This window comes from Spea bombifrons, chromosome 9 (genome assembly GCF_027358695.1).
Source record: "Spea bombifrons isolate aSpeBom1 chromosome 9, aSpeBom1.2.pri, whole genome shotgun sequence".
Taxonomy (NCBI): domain Eukaryota; kingdom Metazoa; phylum Chordata; class Amphibia; order Anura; family Pelobatidae; genus Spea; species Spea bombifrons.
The window spans coordinates 10,352,358-10,373,300 of record NC_071095.1 but is presented as its reverse complement, the minus strand read 5'-3'; the positions used below and the strand labels follow the sequence as shown (position 1 = coordinate 10,373,300).

General features: G+C 39.1%; 1 protein-coding gene across 1 annotated transcript in view; it reads left to right on the top strand.

Annotated features, from left to right (window-relative positions):
* Positions 1-20,943, top strand: part of KCNH5 (potassium voltage-gated channel subfamily H member 5) — an 81,442-nt gene that overhangs the window by 50,523 nt on the left and 9,976 nt on the right. Inside the window, exons 8-9 of the mRNA XM_053475454.1 lie at positions 6,970-7,169; positions 17,549-17,801. Coding sequence (XP_053331429.1) covers positions 6,970-7,169; positions 17,549-17,801 — 453 coding nt within the window. The remainder of the gene's footprint in view (positions 1-6,969; positions 7,170-17,548; positions 17,802-20,943) is intronic.

The following is a 20,943-nucleotide window of genomic DNA, read 5'->3' as shown; positions in this document are numbered from 1 at the left end:
GGAGATAGCTGGGGCATTTTCGGGGCCACCGGCAGCACCTCCTTGGTCCAGAGTTGCTTGCGGTCACCTTTCATGCAAGCGAAGCCGACAGCAGTGTCACAATTTCACAAGTATAATTTCTATTTGAACCATTGCCAATTACCAAGAGGTTACTGGATGAATCTTAATTAATACGAGTGTCTACGGGACGCGTGCTTATCAGAATTAAATTGGCTATAATTTCAGAGACGCTTTAAATTATCTGGACTTTCTCGACTCCTTGTTATGAAAAACATGTTTTTTTTTCCAGTTCACTGTTCTATTATCATAATTAATTGATATCATATCATACATATTATTTGGATCTAAAAATATCTTTTTTTTTTTTTTTTTCTTAGATTATTAATTTATTTATCGTTTTTAACCAAAAATTATTGTATGCCTTGTGTTGTTAAAGGGAAGTCCCATGGAAATAAATATTTTTCTCCTTGGGCGTAAACCCCAGCGCTGAAAACAGTAACAACCCCTCAGCGCTTTATACCGCAATAACCCCCCAGCGCTGTAATATATAATACAATCCCAGCATTGTATACATTAATAAACCACAGGACTGTATACAGTAATAGCCCCTAGCACTGTATACAGTAATTCCCCCATAAACTTGGATCAGTGAACACAACTTGCCATTGGAACACAGGAGTGATGGGAGTGATAAAGGGCCATTGGGACACAGGAGTGATGGGAGTGATAAAGGGCCATTGGAACACAGGAGTGATGGGAGTGATAAAGGGCCATTGGGACACAGGAGTGATGGGAGTGATAAAGGGCCATTGGAACACAGGAGTGATGAGAGTGATAAAGGGCCATCGGAACACAGGAGTGATGGGAGTGATAAAGGGCCATTGGGACACAGGAGTGATGGGAGTGATAAATGGCCATTGGGACACAGGAGTGATGGGAGTGACAAAGGGCCATTGGGACACGGGAGTGATGGGAGTGATAAAGGGCCATTGGGACACAGGAGTGATGGGAGTGATAAAGGGCCGTTGGAACACAGGAGTGATGAGAGTGATAAAAGGCCTCTGTACGCCTATGAAGAGATTCCATTATAAATCAGCTACAATAGTCATTTACAACATTAACCCCGTCAGTGCTGGATTTCTGATCCATTTCAGGTTATTTTAATGGACACAACTTACTTTTCTTTAAAAAACAAGGACATTTCTAAGTGACCCAAACTTTTGAACAGTCCTATATATATAATTCTGTGTGTATATATATATATATATATATATATATATATATATACTGTATACCCATATTGTGGAGGTACAATATGTTATAGCAATTCACAAGAAACCATGTGTTCGCACAGAATATGTCACAATATGCTCTGTAATTAAACAAACCAAAAAAAAAAAAGGCAAATTAGGTCACCTTCTGCATTTCCTTCCAAACTTTGCTAGTTATTCTACTATTTAATTGCGAGATTTAAGTAATAAAGTTTTGCGAGGCGCATTCACCCACCCTGCCAGTGCCGTATATCTCCGTCTCCGCATCTCTCGCACTTAACTCCGAGCTAGAAACCCATTCCTTTAGACTCCATCTGCTCGTATAATTTGTCCAAGATTAAAATCCAAATAATGCTATTAAATATTTATAGAAACATAACAGCAAATGAGCCAATACATTTTTAATAGACTGTTATATTTCGGGTACGGTGTACTGAAAATGCTCATTTTTTTTTTTTAAAAAACCTTCTAAGCGATGCCAACTCGCTGAAAGCGCCTGCTTTTTCTACAGTGTTGTAAAAAGACATATAATCCCACATTTTCACATCTTTCGTCCTGCTCCAGGTTGTATTACAACATAGCTGAATTGTATCCATTGTGTTGAATACAATAGGGGTCATTTGTACAATAGAGACATTCTTTTTGAGTGCCGTCCTATGCACTGAACAGATACATACATTCCCAAATGCTGTAACATTCTGAAATAGAAGCAGAGAAGCTGCCGGCAGGTCGGCCCCATTCGGCCCCCGTCTAGTTATTCCTGCTCTGAAGACTCAAACCTCAATCAGTCCTTGTTCTCGTCTTAAACCGAGACAGATCTAAAATGAAATAGGTGCTTTAATAATCATCTGACTTAGGTAGAAGCTGCAGCTCTGCAGCTGCCTTCCTCCTCCGTGGTCCAGCAATTCTGATTGGCTGCTCGAAGTATCATAAGGAGTCGGGGGAGGGGGGTTGCCTAGTAGATTGGGCTCCGATAACAGAACGATGGCTGATAAGCAGCTGCCTGAAAACCTAAACCCCTTGTACAGCGCTACTGAATATGATGGCGCTATATAAAGCAATATATAATCATAACTCAGGATTTACTCATTATGTATCCTTTTTTTGGGGTGTAGTGTATGATTTTGTGTTTCCTATACTCATTTTCAGCAGTTTTCGTACTTTCCTGGTAATTTGTCGCTGTAGTTGCGACCCGGGAAGCTCGCTCTTCGTCACGTTTCCGTCTAGCTGCGTTTTACACGTTTAATTGATTTAGTGTCGCGATTGCACCTTTACCCCGTGCGCGTCTTTCTCCCGTACGCTATCCTTGTTTCTCCTTTGTACTCCCCGGGGGGGGGGGCTTGTAAGATGTTGGCTACCGACCTGTTTTTACGCTAATTGGTGAGCTTGTTAATTTGGCGTCGTGTTAACTCCGAGCGAGCTTCTTCTGTCACTCCTAGAGGGCAGAGACGTCTTACTTAGAAAAACGATCAGAGTTTTCTGGGTAATGAAGCCACCTTACACAAGGATACTCACTTACCACCTGTCATGGTTGCTATTCCTGCTTGAATGCAGGTGACTCAATTCAATGTCGAGGTTTCCGTGTATTAGAGCCATTTGGGTCACACATCTGGCGAGGCGCCACATAGAATCATCACGATAGGTTATTAAAGGGTTAATATTTTAGGAGTATCTGGGGGTTTTTAACATCGCAATGCCAGACAGTATTTGTAACTATGTGTATTAAGGAATAAGTCGTCGGTCACTTCAAGCTATTGTACAGCTCTACGGAATATGACGGCGCTATATAAAACAATACAAAATAATAATAATAATAATAATAATAAAATCCGTGCAAAGTTTTTTTTTGTATCCAGAAGTTTCCAAATACCGGGGTAACGCGGAGGGCTGTGATGAAAGCTGTGAGTCCGCTGGCGAACCTCAGGCGTTTATGAAAAGATGAAACTGTGTTATTTGCGCACTTAATTAGATAACGCTCTTAAGGCAGGTTTAAGGCTAATTTGTAGAATAAATGAGGTGGGAACGTCAACTTATTTATTTATATCAAAAGTACAACGGTCCTTAATTAGGAGAGATGACAGCATGCAGAGGACGATTAGCCGCACGTGGACGCGCTGCTAGGTGCAGGGCCGCTCCGATCGCCTGACAGCAACTGTTTTAATTGGGGAATTTGGTAACTTTTATGTGATTGTTGGGGGGGGGAGGAATAAACTAATAATTGCAGAGGTGAGCTGGGGACAGAATGAGGAGCTGGATTTCAAAAACATCAGAAAAAAAAGACGAAAGCTTTCTGATAAATCCATAAATAGCGTGCTAGATTTCAGATCAAGGGTTCCTTAGCCTCCTCATGTATCCTATAGGATGTTCTAGCTTTCTCATTTATCATATAGGATGTTCTAGCTTTCTGATTTATCCTAAAGGCTGTTCTAGCTTTCTCATTTATCCTATAGGATGTTCTAGCTTTCTGATTTATCCTAAAGGATGTTCTAGGTTTCTGATGTATCTTATAGGATTCTCTAGCTCTCTCATTTATCCTAACGGCTGTTCCAGCTTTCTGATGTATCTTATAGGATGTTCTAGCTTGCTCATTTATCATAAAGGATGTTCTAACTTTCTTATTTATCCTAAAGGGTGTTCTAGCTTTCTGATTTATCCTAAAGGGTGTTCTAGCTTTCTGATTTATCCTAAACGATGTTCTAGCTTTCTGTTATATACCTTAAGGGTGTTCTAGCTTTCAGATTCATCCGAAATGATGAGTTATCCTAACGAAAGTTCTAGGTTTGTGATGTATCCTAAAGGATGTTCTAGCTTTGTGATGTATGCTAAAGAATGTTCTAGCTTTGTGATGTATCCTATAGGATGTTCTAGCTTTCTGACACATCCTAAATGATGATGATCTAGCTCTCTGATGTATCCTAAAGTATGCTGTAGCTTTCTGGTTATCCAGAAGAATGCTCTTGTTTTCTAATAGATCCTAAAGGGTGTTCTAGCTTCCTGATTTGTCCTGAAGGATGCTTTAGCTTCCTTGCGTATCCCAAGGGAAGTTCTAGCTTTCTGGTTTATTTTATTTACAAGATTCTGCTATCATATCTACTGTTTTTTCCCCTGAAATCATTGGCGTGGTCGACAAATTAAGTATCAGTCTACATCCTCGAAAAAATCCACATTTACATGAATTAATAACGTGCATGAATGATTGCTTGTTCTTAACTGACAAGGGAAATGGAAGTCATTTTGTTCGCTGGTAGATGAAGTCAATGCAGAAGCCAAACGATGTTAAAACTTTATAACGTAGAACCCGACATTTCTTACATTTTTTTTATCCAATCTGTTCATAGGGAGAATTAATTAAACCAAAATATGAGATATAAGAACGAAATTACTTAAATTTTTGCTCTTCCCACGCACTTTTGTACAGCTTATCAAGCTGTATAGAAACATGACATTTGGAAAATAATTTTAAGCCAGAGGTCCTAGGAAGATTTACCAGAATCACGGAAGACTCCAAAAAAAAATAGGCCCTTCATAGATGGAAGTAGGGATAGGAAGGTGCTTATATAATAAGGCGTTCTCTAGAAAAATGTCCTTGAAGTTTCATGAAGACAGACTGGGCATCAATAATTGGATGATCTGTTTAGTTTTATAGTGAGATCAAAAAAAGAAGGATTTCTTGACCTATATCTCTTAAGCCCTTAACGACCGGTGACATAGGGGATACGTCACAAAACAATGGTCCTTGAGGACCAAGGACATATACCCTACTTCATGACAGTGCTCCAATTGAGCACTGTTACATTCTGCAGGGATTTAAATGTCCGAGCAGAAGTTCGGGTGCTGTTCTTTAACAAGTCTTTAGCCTAATTCTTAATATTTTTGGGCCATTTTAACCCCTTAAGGACAATGGGTGGTCCCATTGAAGACAATGCATTTTGAGCCCATACATGTACGGGCTTTGTCATTAAGGGGTTAAAAAAGTTTCATTTGTGAAAATTTGAATTGGGCATTAGATTATGGACCACATAATAAGTTCTGCTGTTGGATCTTCCAAGTCTATTCCAAAATTTAAGAAACGGGCTAAATATCCCAATTTGGTGTTTCAAATTTGGTATCCCAAAAAGTTCCATTAAAATGATTCAGATTTAAGGTGTGACGAGCTCTCAGGTTTATAACTTTTTTGTGACAATACTGAGCGGGTCCTCCATAGATCATGAAACACGAGCTTCTCAACTGTCCCTATGATACCTAAAACGTTGCTTAAATTTAATTTTTTTGCACTTTTTTTTAACATACAAAACAAATTACAGACGTTGGCACGGGGGAAGGGCAATTTTTGAGGGTAGGAATATTTGATACCAAGGAAAGAAACCGGCACATCTGTTTTCAGCGCCAAATGTACTGCGAGGGTCAATTAAGAAGAGCAGACGGCGTTCGCCATCGGTCATTCGGGGACAGCTGCGATGGAGAGTGTTGGACATTAATCTCTGAAATTATCTATAAATTGAGCCTCGTGAACAAAGTCATTTATCACGTCTTCACCCACAGTAACCATTTTATGAACTTTCTCACCTAATCCAAATCTACAAAAAATTGCTTCAAGCGGAAAGGCTGTATCTTACTCTCGTTAGCATTACTACTTGAGTACTAAGTTCTAGATGTCCTGATGTTTCCCACCTTTAATTCTAAGGTCATTAGGACCAATTTATTCAGATTTTTGCTGAGGGATTAGACCTTTGTACCGTATCATATGACACAAGGCGGTGGCAGTGTTCCTATCCCTCCCTGCTCGGACCTTTTCCGTGATGGTGGTGGGAGAGAGTAAAAGTCAAGTGGGCCGTAAGGCAGCAAAATTAAATCTCTTGATGGAATTCTCAAGAGCAATGAAGATATGAGAGGAAATAACCAGTAGGTCAGTCTTGGATATGTTGAGGCTTTAGGTAGTGGGAAGCCACCCAAGATGAGGGTGAAAAGTGAGAAGAGGAAAGGTTAATTAGTGTGTCGCCATTTTAGAGGGGTTGTAGATAAGTGGTGTATTGGGTCTCATTTTGGATTAAATTGGGGTACTTTGACGTATAGTGCAACGGAATCCCCAATATTTATCAATTAGATCTTAGACGTTATGTTTTAAAGTTGAGTTGATCATTACTAATTTTAGGAAGGGGTGTCTCAGTATAGAGTCAAGCAGAGAGCTACAGGAAAGTAAATGGGTTACGTGATTGCAGGTTAAAGGATTGTAGGTTAAAGGATCAAGTCCTTGGGGTAAATGTGATTTCCTCCATAGACGCTCAGCAGTGCTAGAGTACCTTCGTTGGTGGCGAGTCTGTGTGGAGGACCATGGTTGAGGTGGAAGGTGTTGTTGACGCGCAAAAGCCGATATAACTTCATCTAGGACTGAGGCTAGCGTAGGGTTGGATAGTGCGGCATCTTCATGTCTGGAACCGGGCAAAAACTGTGAAAATGCTCATGTGGGAGTTACCATGGAAACCTCTCAACTCAGCTCATTTTCACATTAACTCCGGTGGGAGCAAAGACATGTGCCTGAAACATTAATGTCATAATGCCACCCAAATGCCCAATGGAAGCCTAAACTTGTTGTCCTTCCCTCTTTTAATCGGCACATCCTTAACCCAATAAATGCTGTTACATTTTCGATTTTTTTTTATCTATCTTAATAGAATCTTTCTCTCTCTCTCTCTTTCAGCTCTTCTTTATGCAACTATTTTTGGAAACGTCACCACCATTTTCCAGCAAATGTATGCCAACACCAACCGATACCACGAGGTGCTGAACAACGTGCGCGACTTCCTCAAACTGTATCAGGTCCCGAAAGGCCTTAGCGAGAGGGTCATGGATTACATTGTATCGACGTGGTCCATGTCCAAGGGCATTGACACAGAAAAGGTACGAGTGCATGAGGTAAACGTCTACATTATACATACCAAGTTTCCTTTGGTTTCCACCCAAAAAATTGCCGCTGCCTTTAAACTTTAAACTAACTGAATAATCCTCCTTACCTGTGTTAGTAAACTTAACATACATCTCTCTTTCATTCTAAGCTTGTTTAAGGTTATCTAGGGCTAGCCCACCTCCGCACACCACTAGCCCACCACCTTGCCAAATAACTACCCCAGAAGCAAGAGAGCTCCGGGTAGTCTACCCCAAAAAGTTCCCAATTGCTTTTTTTCCCCCCATTGCAGGAAGGATGACATAAGTCACATGTATCTTAAAATACATTTTAAAAGATGTTTAGTTGGGTAAGTTATTGGTTTATTGGGACCTCTTCCAGGACTTGCACCAATCAAGTTTGGCTAAAATAAAAATAAGTGTCAAATATAAATACAAGAAAAAAAAACAAATGCCTAGTAACAGAATGATGAAACATTTCATTATGGCTTCCGATAAATATTTATGCATTACCCATAATAATAATCCTAATATTTTACATATAATAGTTAAAAGAATTAAAAAATAAATAAATAAATAACAAAACCTGTCCTGACAACTAACTCGATTCATTTTAAAAAGTGCAGAAAAGCGGCTATAAATGATATCAGTTCTATTCTTAACCTCAGGCTGCATTCCAAGGAGATACAATTCAAAGTTCCTATAATGCAGGACTTGGCAGTCTGCCTTTACGTATATACGGTTAAAACAGCAATAAATAACTTCCCCGGATAATTACTGGAGTGGAGGACTGAGCTGTACCTTTTATCCTTCTAAGTAAGCTGCACAAATTTGAGAGCTGTTCGAAATATACTGATTTTGTACAATTTACTTTAAAAAAAGAACAGTTTTCCTGTAACATGTTACATTTTATCTACTAGACTGGCGCATTCAGATTCACACAAAATTTTAATTGTAACAAAATTTGCCAACCTCATTAACACGTATGGGTGTCTGAAAACGAGAAGTGGCACCAATGGAATAATCCAAAACAAAGCTCTGTCTCATTCTCCCTGCCTCCTTTTCATTATTCATTATTCTCCAGTGATCTACTTCTCCCGGTGATTCTCTGCATCACCTTGGCCTCCTGGAGCACTTCCACGTCATGGAGGAGCTTTGGCGTGCACCACAAGGACAATATGCACTCAGGGTAGAGGTTGTCCCCATGGTGTCTGCCAAGGCTCCACCATGAGGTAGAAGTGCTCTAGGAGGCCAGGATAACATAGAGGATCACCAGGAGAAGTCGATCACCAGAGATCATCAGAAAAAAGTGGAGCTGTGAAGACATGGAGAAGGTTGACGAGACATTGAAAGGAAGAGTGTGAGAAAGAGTGAGTGAGGGTGAGTGGCAACCAATTTCACTTTCAAATAAAAAAAAGGCCTCTGATTTTTGTCCAAACCGAAACAACAGGAAACTAAATTAATTTTCTGAAAACGGGGGAGAGGACGTCACCGTAAGCATCACCATTTTGGCGGATTTTCCCGCCAGGTTATGAGATGCAGATGAAGATAGAAGATTGAAGATAGAAGATAAAAGACAGAAGATAGAAGAAGAAGATGCAGAAGCAAAAGTTGATGTCAGAAGCCCAAGTGATCGGGAGAGGGAAGAGAGGGAAACATTTAGAGAGTGTGAGACAGAGTGAATGAAAATGAGATTGTGAAGAATTGAGAGAGTGAATGTGGGCATTGGACAATTAATTTTATTCCCTGATTAAGAATGCCCCCAAATCTTTGGCTCAACCAAATGGGCAAGGAAACAAAATTCATTGCCTGAAAAATGTCTGACACACACACACACATATATATATATATATATATATATATATGACCATGATGAAATCACCTTTGGCACTAGAGAGACCAAATCAGAATAATTGCCTTTTTTTCTTTGACATTATTTATAGTTGTAAAGATTGAGGGATCGCTTGCCCGTCAATCATTTTGATTATTTGGCTTTGAAATTCCATTTGGCAATAAAGCGAAATAGGGGAGCCTTCTGCCAATTTCTCTAAATAAAATAGCACCAGACAAAACATATTTTTAATAACTTAGCACTTCTGTCCTCCCGTTGAAAATCAAGCGGTTGTTGGAACCGCTTTCCGCGTGTGAAAGATTAGTGAAAAATCTTACAAAGCTCCTGTCTTTGAAAAATTGAAAGTCTCTGGATTTAGACGAGATTACGGAGCTTTGAATTTACATGAATAACACGACGGAACGGCACGCTCTTTAAAGTCCTTGCTTTGCTCGGAAGTAAAGGCTTGTTAGGTCGAAGCTCTAGCAAAGGATTCTGGTTGTGAACTTGCTGTGGGAAGCCATTGTGAATAAAGAGAGGACGTCGGCTCGACCCCGGCTCAAGGATTGGCTGCGAGGTCGGGGGGTTTGGGGTAAATATTTGTGATTAATTCATTAATGGAATGACTTATATGCAATAAATACACACAAGTCACACAAATTCTGAAACGCTACAATTCTATTGACCAAAAACAGGACAAATGTGGAATGATTGGCTCAAAAATAGAAGCCATTGGACATACCCCATATCCCCCATCGCCGATTAATTCCTGGGGTTCTTCCAGTAGATATCGCATATTACTTTTATATTGTATCTGCTTTAGAATGAAGAGGACCTCAGTGTTCTGTAATATTATCCGAAGACAACGCACATAGCCAAAGAAGTATTTGAATCATCAGTCAATCACAGAGTAGATACTTGGTGTCCCTGCCGGCTGCGTAATTAGGACGAACAGGACTGAGTAGTGACTGGTGGATGTGATTCAGTGTGACGGCTGTAAGCAAGTGTCTCGCTGACATCCAGAACGGTGCGAGACGCGGGATTCTGAAACCTTTTGATGTGAAATCTGCAAAAAAAAAAACCCTTATATAATGCAGAGCGGAGCGTAAAAGTAGCAGACACATCATTATATATATTTAGCTGCCTGTCTCGGTTTGTCAATCCATTTATTTTTACTCATCTTCTCTCTCTCTTATGTTTTGGTGCCCCCTCCCTGTGCCTGACAATTCCGTAGGTTCCATTGTGTGATGTCATTGATTTAGGATGGTCCAGCATCCAATCCGATCTCCTGGTTGCTCTATTTCCTCAACATAAAGATACTTTAGTGAATGTTGATGCAGAAAGTGTTACAACTCTGAAGGGAACATGACTTTGAGTTATGATTCACCATCTAGCAAGCCAATTTCCGGCATTGTAATTAGGGGTAAGAAATTTAGATTTTACTTAAGGGTTCGCCTGTCTGAAGTACAGGTTGTCCTGACATCATGAGATGCAATAGTTAGAATGTTATGGATAGTGGGGTGATGCTTCTCTTTGGAGGGCTAGGGCTCATGATGGCTAAGAAAGTAGACCAGACCCACCATGTTGGGTGGCTTACAGTTGTTGGTGTTTGACGCTGTACCTTCGGTACTGTTGGTAGATGGTTTTGAAAAGGTTTACCTTCCCTCTGTTCTTCTCGTCTAGTGTTTAGGTATAAGAATATTATAACGGGGTGCTCCAAAAACAATACTGGGATCAATTTCCATTCATCAAAAAGATGACCTAGTACCAAGGTCATGATGGTCCACTTCGCACTTGGCAACATTCTGCCAATTTTCTTCTCTGTTACAAATATGACAACATTCACTCTTTTCCAAGGACACTCATGGGAAATGTTTACTATAATGTTGCCATAAAATTACTGCTTCATCACTCTTTTTATAAGGATCGCTAATTAAAGCAGGGCTGTGGTTATAATCAGAACATGTGTTCCAGAGGTGCCTGGATGAATTCCACCACTAATCCAAAACATCACGCCAAGCTATGGTCTTTTACTGGTTCTGGGAATAAGTGGAGTCGAAAATAATAATGTATTTTAGTTGCTTTTCACTTTAGGGACTCACTAAATCCTGTAGGTCAGGCTATAAAACAGGCTGAAAGCACTGATTTATATCAAAGTGATTTGTACAATTCACTCGCTCCGCACGGACTTAATAATATAAAAGACTTTTCGGCTTGATCTCTAAAGGGATAGATTTCTGCTGAATGCTGTTTCCGACATAAAAAAAGAGCAACAAAGCGCACGGTGCCCTCATCGACCATCGCAGCTAGAGCAGATGTTAGGTAATACATCTAAGCTGGGCAACCGGCTACCCTCCAGACTACTCTATGATCGTCTTCTAATTTCAATAAAATTCTCTTTACAGCTAAATGATCTTTGTTTGTTGATGGGTTCAGGTAGCCTTTTGTATGGTTGGGTGAAGAAGTTGGGAGTTAACTTTAGGAAAGGAAATTGATTAGATGAGGCTCATTGTGCCACCTTCTCCAACAGATGTTCCAAGGTAGACATCTAAACTCAATATGTCTAAGACCATCACTCTTTAGGAAGGGTATAGACATTGGGTGCTGATTGGATGGTTACTGAATAAACACGATCATTTAGATCATTGGGCTCTGAATGAATTCTAGACGCCTATTGGTTGGTTACTGAATTGGCTGAATCAGATGATAGATTTAATAATATGATCATTAATTAAACTGTATGGGTGTTGACCTTGATTTCTGTAAACAAGAAAAAAAATCATTTTTTCTTTTTTCAAATAATTTTAACCATTTTTATAATTGTCCATTTTTTTTATAATGTACAACTATTCACATATTCAAAATTAACAAGTTAGTTCAAGTTAACAAGTTATAATAATTATTTTAGTTTTTTTAAGTTATTGGATTTGAGTAATGTATATTTTTGGTTCAGTTTTATTTCATAGTTTGTAAATATACCGGTAGTTAAATTCTTATAAAAATTATAAAACCGGTAGTTACAATTCATAAATTTCAGAGGGGATGTGTTCAATGTGACTTTATCATTTCCATAGTTACCGCTTATTAGTAAGAATGTTAATAAGAATGTCTGTGAGGAAGGTGAATATAAAGCATTGATTATTAATCTAAAGGACTTTTTGATCTAAAGTGCTCTCCGTGGTTAGAACCGAATTAATGATGTTTGAGAAAGAAATTTAACAAATTAACTTGGGTTAATATATACCCGAGGGGGTTGTACAGAGTGAACACTCCATCATGTTATATTTTCATACTAAACGTAAAGCTATGAACATCTGCTCTTTACATGTAAATGGTATAAGAAGAAAAAGAGAGAATGCACAAAAACCTCAAAAAGTAAAGCAAAACTGAAATAGTTTAAGAAAGCTGTCCATCAAGTACATGGCAGAAGGTAGGAAGAGCATGAGAGAGAGTAAATGAGAGTGTAAGAGAACGTGAATGGGAGTGTGAGAGCACGAATGAGAGTGTAAGAGAACATGAATGAGAGTGTGAGAGAGTGTGAATGAGAGTATGAGTGAATGAGAGCATGAGAGTGTGAATAACAGTGGGAGAGAGAGTAAATGAGAGTGTGAGAGAGTGAATGATTGTGTGAGAGAGTAGAGTGAAAGCGTGAGAGAGTGTGAAAGAGCATGAGAGAGTAAATGTGAGTGACAACGGAAAGGACGGGAAACAAAATGTATTCGAAAACAAATGGACTAAAAACGAAATAAAAAGATTTGTCCGGATTGTTTTTGGTCCATTTGCAGAAGCTTAAATGTCCCAGCCAACTGTCCCAGACTGTGTGACTCTGAGAACTGGGGCAAAAACCTGAGACTTAGGGTTAAACCCCGGGAGCTCCATAAAAATGATTCCAGGGAAATACAAAAACAGACACTTGCAATCCTGATGTTTCTTTTTAATAATTCCGTATCAAACACTAACCGAGTGTAATATATAAATCACACCATGTTATTTGTTCAATGTAATCATATAAGAGAAAGGCATTGCCGCATTAGCATAGCGAGATGTACATTTCTCCATATCTTTGAACAACATAAAATAATTCCCACGTCTTTTTTTTTTGAAGTCGCCGCTTGCTTTTGTTCTTTTAATATGCTTGCATTTCAAAGTCATTAAAGAAAGGATCCAGGGATGTTTAACTTAATATGCGGTGGGAAGCAGGGCTTCTTTTGTATTGTGTAGTCGACACCGTGCCTATTAAAGTCAAATCCTCCAGAGCTAACGCAGCTACCGCGGCGAAATAAACAATTTTGTTGTGTATTTTTACAATTCCCAGTACAAACTGGTCAGTACTGGGGTAATCAGTTGGTGCTTGACTATACGAGATCACCCAATACCACAATATGTTTCAGCAACCACCTAGTTACAACGGCTGCGCAACTAGTCATTACTTTACTAGGTTATATAGCACAAGAACAAATCATTTATTGTGATGCTCAACTTTGGTACCACCAATGCTTTGTTTCATCTCATTGTTGAAACCTATGCCAAAGTATTGGGTTATGAAACTAGTAAGTCCTGGTTAGTCCTTTACTTTAACCCAAGAACAAAGTATTCCTTTAACAAACTGGTTTATTACGGCCCCCTTCTTATTTTAATAAACTCTTTTGTCCAAATGTCGATGCACGAGCGTATGGTGATGGTCAACTATTATGGCCAACGCATGGAACGCTTTGTTGGACGCTCATCATTCTAACAAATACGGGGCTACAAAACCAGTAACTATTGGTTAAGCCTTTAATTTATAAGGTTACAGAGCACAAGAACAACCAAAAAAATGGTTTTCAACCCCGTTTCCAATTGAATAAACTTTTATCAACCTGTTTGTACGGAAACATATTGTGATGACCAACACACGGAATGTTTCGTTTTATTGGGTTCCTATTGGGTTCTAGATGTTGGGTTCAAGCCACGCTTGGTTCAGTCTTTCTTGAGCTTCTCCCGTGTGGCCAGTGCTAGCCCGCGCATGCCCTAGAGCATTTAGACCGCTGGTTCCAGTTTAACGAAGGATTAGAACTTCCGACATGGTTATAGCTCCACTTGTAAATCTACGCGTGTTTCTTTTTTCAGTAGCAATCCTGTAGAAGCATCTCTTGACAGATCATCCATCTCCTTGGGTGACTCCATACACGGAGCATTATTGCCATATGCTTACAATTTGTAACATATCGCCGCTCTGACAGTCCGTTCTCAGCTACCGTTAGCTTTTACAATTCATGTTTTTTTTGCTTGAACAATTTCATTTCTTTTTTTTTATTATTATTTTGTCTCCGCTACATTTCGTTCGAATCTCTTTCATGATCACTTAAAGGCTTCTTGTGTGATTTAACCCTCATATCAGCTTCCACTTCACTTTTCCCCCTTGCGCTCTGATATCATTCAAATGTAAGCCACACTCGCGTTACGCGATGACAATTTCAAATGTTGGTCCATAATCACTCACCATGAAGTCACTTGATGTATTTATGAGACGTACGGGAACAGCTTAGGGAGTTATCATTCAGCTCCGTAGAAAGAGAACACATACAAATATAAACACCTACACAGATATAGCCTACAATTTAACTCCGGTAAATGTAATTTATTCTCCGTACGGCCTGTCAAAATGAAACCCAGCGGAAAAATATGGGGGGGGGCATGAATTAGTAGAGCTTTGATGGAAGGATTCTGCATGGAATTACTATACATTTTCGGAAGATAAAAAAATATAGGATAAGTATACAAATTTAAATTTATGAAGAAGGAAATAATATTTCTACTTCACGGCAAAATGTTGGGTAACATTGCTTGGGATATGTTATATAAACAAGGGACTGTTCCCGGTTATCCAACTTATCCAAGAGAGAGAGAGAGAGAGAGAGAAAGGGGGGGAGGGAGAGAACGAGGGAGAGATAGAGAGGTACGGAGAGGGAGGGGGGGGAGATAGAGGGAGGTAGGGATGGAGGGAGAGAGAGAGAGAGAGGGAGGGAGGGAGGGGCAGAGAGAGAGAGAGGGAGGGAGGGACGGATGGAGGGAGAGAGAGAGAGAGAGAGAGAGAGAGAGAGAGAGAGAGAGAGAGAGAGAGGGAGGGAGGGAGAGAACGAGGGAGAGATAGAGAGGTACGAAGACGAAGGGTGGGAGGGGGAGAGAGGGAGGGAAGGATGCAGGGAGAGAGAGGGAGGGAGAGAGAGAGAGAGAGAGAGAGAGGGAGGGAGAGAGAGAGAGAGCCTAGGAGGGAGGAAGAGAGAGAGAGTAAAGGACAGAGAGTGGGAAAGAGAGTGAGAACTTGCCTTTTCAACACATACCTGCCAATGTTAGGGTATTTGAACATGCTCATGCTATTGGTTGCTATGGTGATAAATTCACTTTTTAATATTTGGACTAGAATCAGCTTTTATACATAACGGTCATAACCTTTCTGTAGCATCACTAGTGGACAGAATCATGACATTGTCTGACACCCGTGTCTCATTCTCATTGTTCATTTCAATGGTGGCCTCTTTGGACAGTTGGACGTTGGGACACGATCATCATGACTCTTGGTAATGGTCATTAGGCGTGTGTAAAATTGTGAGGTTTCCATGATAACTCCAGGAGTATCAAAGTACGACTTTTCACCCGGCTCTGATAATCATACCAGACACTTTTTTAAAAAACGTAATTATTATTTCTCACCTTTTCTGGGGTATAATTTCCATCAAAAGTATATTTTTTTCCTTGTTGCATTTATATGTTAGATATTTCAAAGCCGAAGCAAATCAAAACCATTGAATTTTCCTTATGAAAAAAAGGAATTAAAGCCAAGACTCAAATTGTCTAAAATTTACAAAGAGCCTGAATTCCGTGTGAAAGTCTTCTATCGCATTATATTTAACCGGATGAGCCGCCTACACGCCGTCATTATTATTATTGTAATTGGAGCATTCTGCCTGAGATTGGAAATAATAAGCAATGAATATAATGCCTGATACCGAAAGGTTCTATATATATATCTGTCTGGAACTCTAATCTCCACCACTGTTCTAACATGTCTTTCAAGTCTTCAATTATCTCTCTCTCGAAACCATTACTAGACTTAAAGTGATAACGTCGGTGGTAACATCGCCTTGGATCAATATTCAGGAAGAACTTTACTCGCCAAGGTCTGTGCCGGTCCAATTAAAAGATAACAATTCCAAAGAATAAATAAACAGTATAACTTTATAACAGAAATACATAATAAAAAAAACATTGGTCTCCAATGGCCCTTCCATTTTGCTTTTAATTTCAAAAAGTATTCAAGTTCAAGAGGGTTTTGTGATAAAGACCGTCATACTGTTATGGTCCAGATTCAACATAAAGTTGAAACACGTCAACAATTTAAAAAAAACATCACAGGAAGGACAGGTATGCTCCTATTGATAGTGTTGTTAAGGGTGCATAAGTTACAATTCGTTTCTATTTTTTTATTTTAATTTTTTATTTTTTGCATATAGAATTAGGATGTTCTTGTCCTAAAATTGAGCTTATGTAAAAAAAAATAAATAAAAAAAAGTATCTATGAAATATTATTTATATTTTCAAGTATTTTAATTTAAAAAATTGAAAATTTTTTTTTTTTTTTCATTTTTGTAAAACTGTTGTAATATTAAAAAATATAGATTAATTCCTTCTTTTAAAGAAAAATATATACCTATATACAGAATCATTCTTTCTTTAACTCCTATTGTATGTTCCTGTCCTAAAATTGAGCTTATGTAATAATATTTATATTTTCAAGTATTTCAAAAAATATATATTTTTTTTCATTTTTGTAAAAATATTGTAATATAAAAAATATACATTAATTCCTCTTTTAAAGAGAAATATATACCTATATACAAAATCGTTCTTTCTTTAACTCCTATTGTATGTTCCTGTCCTAAAATTGAGCTTATGTAATAATATTTATATTTTCAAGTATTTTATTTTCAAAAATTGAAAAAAAATCCTTTTTTTTTAAATATTGTACTATAAAAAATATACATTAATTCATCTTTTAAAGAAAAATTTATACCTATATACAGAATCGTTCTTTATTTAACTCCTATTGTATGTTCCTGTCCTAAAATTGAGCTTATGTAATAATATTTATATTTTCAAGTATTTTTTTTAAAAAAAATTGAAAAAAACCCAATTTTTTTTATTTTTGTGAGAATATTGTAATATAAAAAATATACATTAATTCATCTTTTAAAGAGAAATATATAACTTTATACAGAATCGTTCTTTCTTTAACTCCTATTGTTTGTCTTTAGGTTCTATTGTTACAGCAGGTCATAGAATCTTTTCTTGCTAAGCAACCTTTGTGTTTCCTCGGCCCATCTTCAGTTTAACGTACCGCGATATTAAATGTAATTTACTTACATAAATGATAGCCAAAAGAACCCATGGGTTGGGGAAGTTCTGGTATGATGGGCCTCCCAAGACCAAAATTGTATATATATGTCTTTGTGGCTTCTGAACATGGATGTCCTACCTCTGTTTTTTCATTTCCCCCCCCCAATAGGTTCTAGCAATATGTCCGAAAGACATGAGAGCGGATATCTGCGTGCATCTGAACAGAAAGGTTTTCAACGAGCACCCTGCTTTCCGTCTGGCTAGCGATGGATGCCTGCGAGCGCTGGCTGTTGAGTTCCAGACAATACACTGTGCTCCGGGAGACCTCATCTACCACGCGGGTGAAAGCGTCGATGCCCTCTGCTTCGTGGTATCCGGATCCCTGGAAGTCATTCAAGATGAAGAGGTGGTAGCAATATTAGGTAATTTTATATATAAAAAAAATATATTTTCCTTATTTTGCTTTTGTCACTTGGGCCTCTCGTCATGTATGAAATGTGGCAGCCATATTGTTTTTTTCCCCATTCAATTGGAGCTAAGACACAGCCCCCCGCCAAAAATATTTTTAACTAATCAAATATTATTATAGGTTCTACATGAATAGGTTGTTGAGATAACTTCATAGACGGTGAGGAGAGCAGAAAACGGGATGTTGACGGCCAACAAGGTTCCCCGTTTATCCAGATGGAAAACATCATTTATTCAGGTTGAGGGAAAACAGAGCATCCCAGTGGTCAATAGGATAAGCATCTCTGTTATGAGCGCCCTGAAAAAAAATATTTTTAACTAAAATATCTAAAATAATCCTTAAGTGATAAAATTGGTTCTAAACAAAATGGCTTCCTTCTTAAGACCACCTCTCGGTAGAAATGTAGAGCGTGTGTTATTGTTTTTATTTTTCTGAGGGGCAGGAGACAATGAATTATAGGGTTTACGGAAGCCGGGTAAAACCTTTTAATAGAGGGGAGTATAATTAAAATTCAGAATAGACTATTAGTCTCGAAGCCGTTCTACTAAACTGCGCAGCGGAGGATAAGCTTGTCTGGATGAGTGATGAATGGGTGGGAATTCTCGCTGCCTTCGCTTTTCCCCTCTCCACGCCACTATATCAACTAATTAAGAATCGTCACATTCTAAGTTACGAGGTCTCCGCACAACAAGATAAAGTGTTTTATGTAATTAAGTCTACTTTGATGTATTGTCGCATCAGCTGGTATAGATGTTAGGACGTGAATAATATGTTTTGCCGTGCTATTTATTACTAATGACATAAACAGCGGGGGGGGGAATGCCGTACTTGAGTTAATGTGGAGGAATTTGGTAATCTACAAGGGTTACTGTAAAATGCTAATTTAGCCTCAAAGAGTTAACATTATAGTCCAAATGATCATTTTGGTAATTTCTAAAGATACCTGATTTTTGGGTTTAAATTGGAGGATTTCATGCGTTTTATAAAAATAAACATTAATATAAATATATATATGAATGGTTACTACTTTTTATTGGCATACAGAGGGCCGTCCAAGGTCTAACCTGGGGAAGAACCACCAGTTGCCTCCTTTGTGCTGCCGTCCTTACTGCTGGGCATCATCATATGACATCATATCACAGAACTCCACCTTTTATTGATGGAGTGTCTCTGTCCAGATAGATGGACTTGGCACAGCACTCCATAGTGCCAATGGTCTGGTTGGGGAGGTCAGTGATCAACATACCTGGGAACTCTCTGGCTCCTGCTACCCGGAGCCCCCTTTGGGTATGATTTTCCACCTATGTCAGTGGGCAATCCTGCTGACGGGTGGGACGTTACTGGTGGTCCCGCTGGCATCTCGGGACACATGCCATCTCTGGAGTTGAAGCGGGTGGGGAGTGCCGTGGTACGCTGCCCCCACGACCCAGAGTTCCTCCATGGCGTCCTAGAGAAGTGACACTTCACTCAGGGTCACCAGGAGAAACCTGGAGCGCTCCCAGCTATGGTGGCCCATTGAGCAGTAGCGCTACAAGGAGCCTGAGGCCCCAATAGGTTGCCTTGTTATGGGACTGAGGGGCTGTCGCCCTAGGCCTGCCCCGATTAAGCCTAGGCCAGAATACACCACTGCTTTGAAGAACATTTATTGGGGCACCTTCGTTACTTATGTTAAATTGGTTTGTTAATAAATACTCATAAGAGGAAGAGAAAAAAACCTGGTTGGGTGAAGTCAATATATTATGAGACAAAATAGTGGACATATTTCATGAAGATAAATTGCTTTATGGTGGGTGTCAGAGTAAACGCACTAGACCTGAAACAACGAATCGATAAAATCGATAATAATCGATAACGGGAATCGTTGTCGACGATTTCCGTTATCGATTAATCGAGTGATGGATTCGTCGTTGGAGCGCTCGGCTCCTTTCACTTACCTCCGCCAGCGTTCCCCCGTTTCTGCTGCAGAGCTCTGTAGTGTCCGTCTGCTTGAAGTTACGTAATGACGGATGTGACGCGCGTGAACGATGAAGATTTGAATAAAGTTTTGCGGTTGAACGTTGTAAGTGGAACGATGCGGTAGCGGAGGTACGGAGAGAGAGAGAGAGAGAGAGAGAGAGAGAGAGAGAGAGAGAGAGAGAGAGAGAGAGAGAGAGAGAGAGAGAGAGAGAGAGAGAGAGAGAGAGAGAGAGAGAGAGAGAGAGAGAGAGAGAGAGAGAGAGAGAGAGAGAGAGATTGATTGATTGCCGGGTGGGAAACTGATGGGGCAGAGTGTGGGTGGGTGCAGGGCATTTTATTAAATATTGTTTTTTTTTGTTTATCCGATTAATCGATTAATCGAAAAAATAATCGGCCGATCAATCGATTATTAAAATAATCGTTAGTTGCAGCCCTAAAACGCACCTTGTACTTAATCATAAAAAGTAGACAAGCAATACACAAATAGGGTAATTTAGATTAATTTTTAACCCCTTAATGACAAAATGCATTATTTTCAATGGGTTTTGGGACCGCCCATTGTCCTTAAGGGGGTTAATGAACTCATTTTAACTCATGTTGGGTCATTTTGGAAGGTTTCCGGGGTATGGGGACGTTGGATTCTTTTGAATAACCTCCCAGTATAGGCTGAGAAATAAAGAAATTCTGAAAATGCAGACGCACATCGCATTGCTACCCAGAAATCCGAAGCTAAAAGTAACTCGTTTTGTTAATTATTGATTAAGTTGTCAGTGCTCCGAGCTTCCATTTAAAAATACTTCTTAAACACAGCGAAGGCAAATTATCACTTTGGTAACTTCTAATCACAGCAACAAATGAACTGAAGAAATAGCCTCGATCCCATTAACATTAAAATGTTTACCCTCCTGAGTGAATGCCGTTATTAATGATCGCATTCTAAAGTCATTTAAAATAGCGGTTCCAGTCGGAACTACACTGCGGAATAAACCGGTTACGTAACGGACAAACATTTCTTTATTATTCATAGGAGAAATTAGTGAAATCGCTAACTGGCTCCTTCCATGATTCTTTCTTTTTCATGCTAGGCAGTAGGCACTTAAAATAGATTTAAAAATGATCCAAAAAAATGGATTTCATGA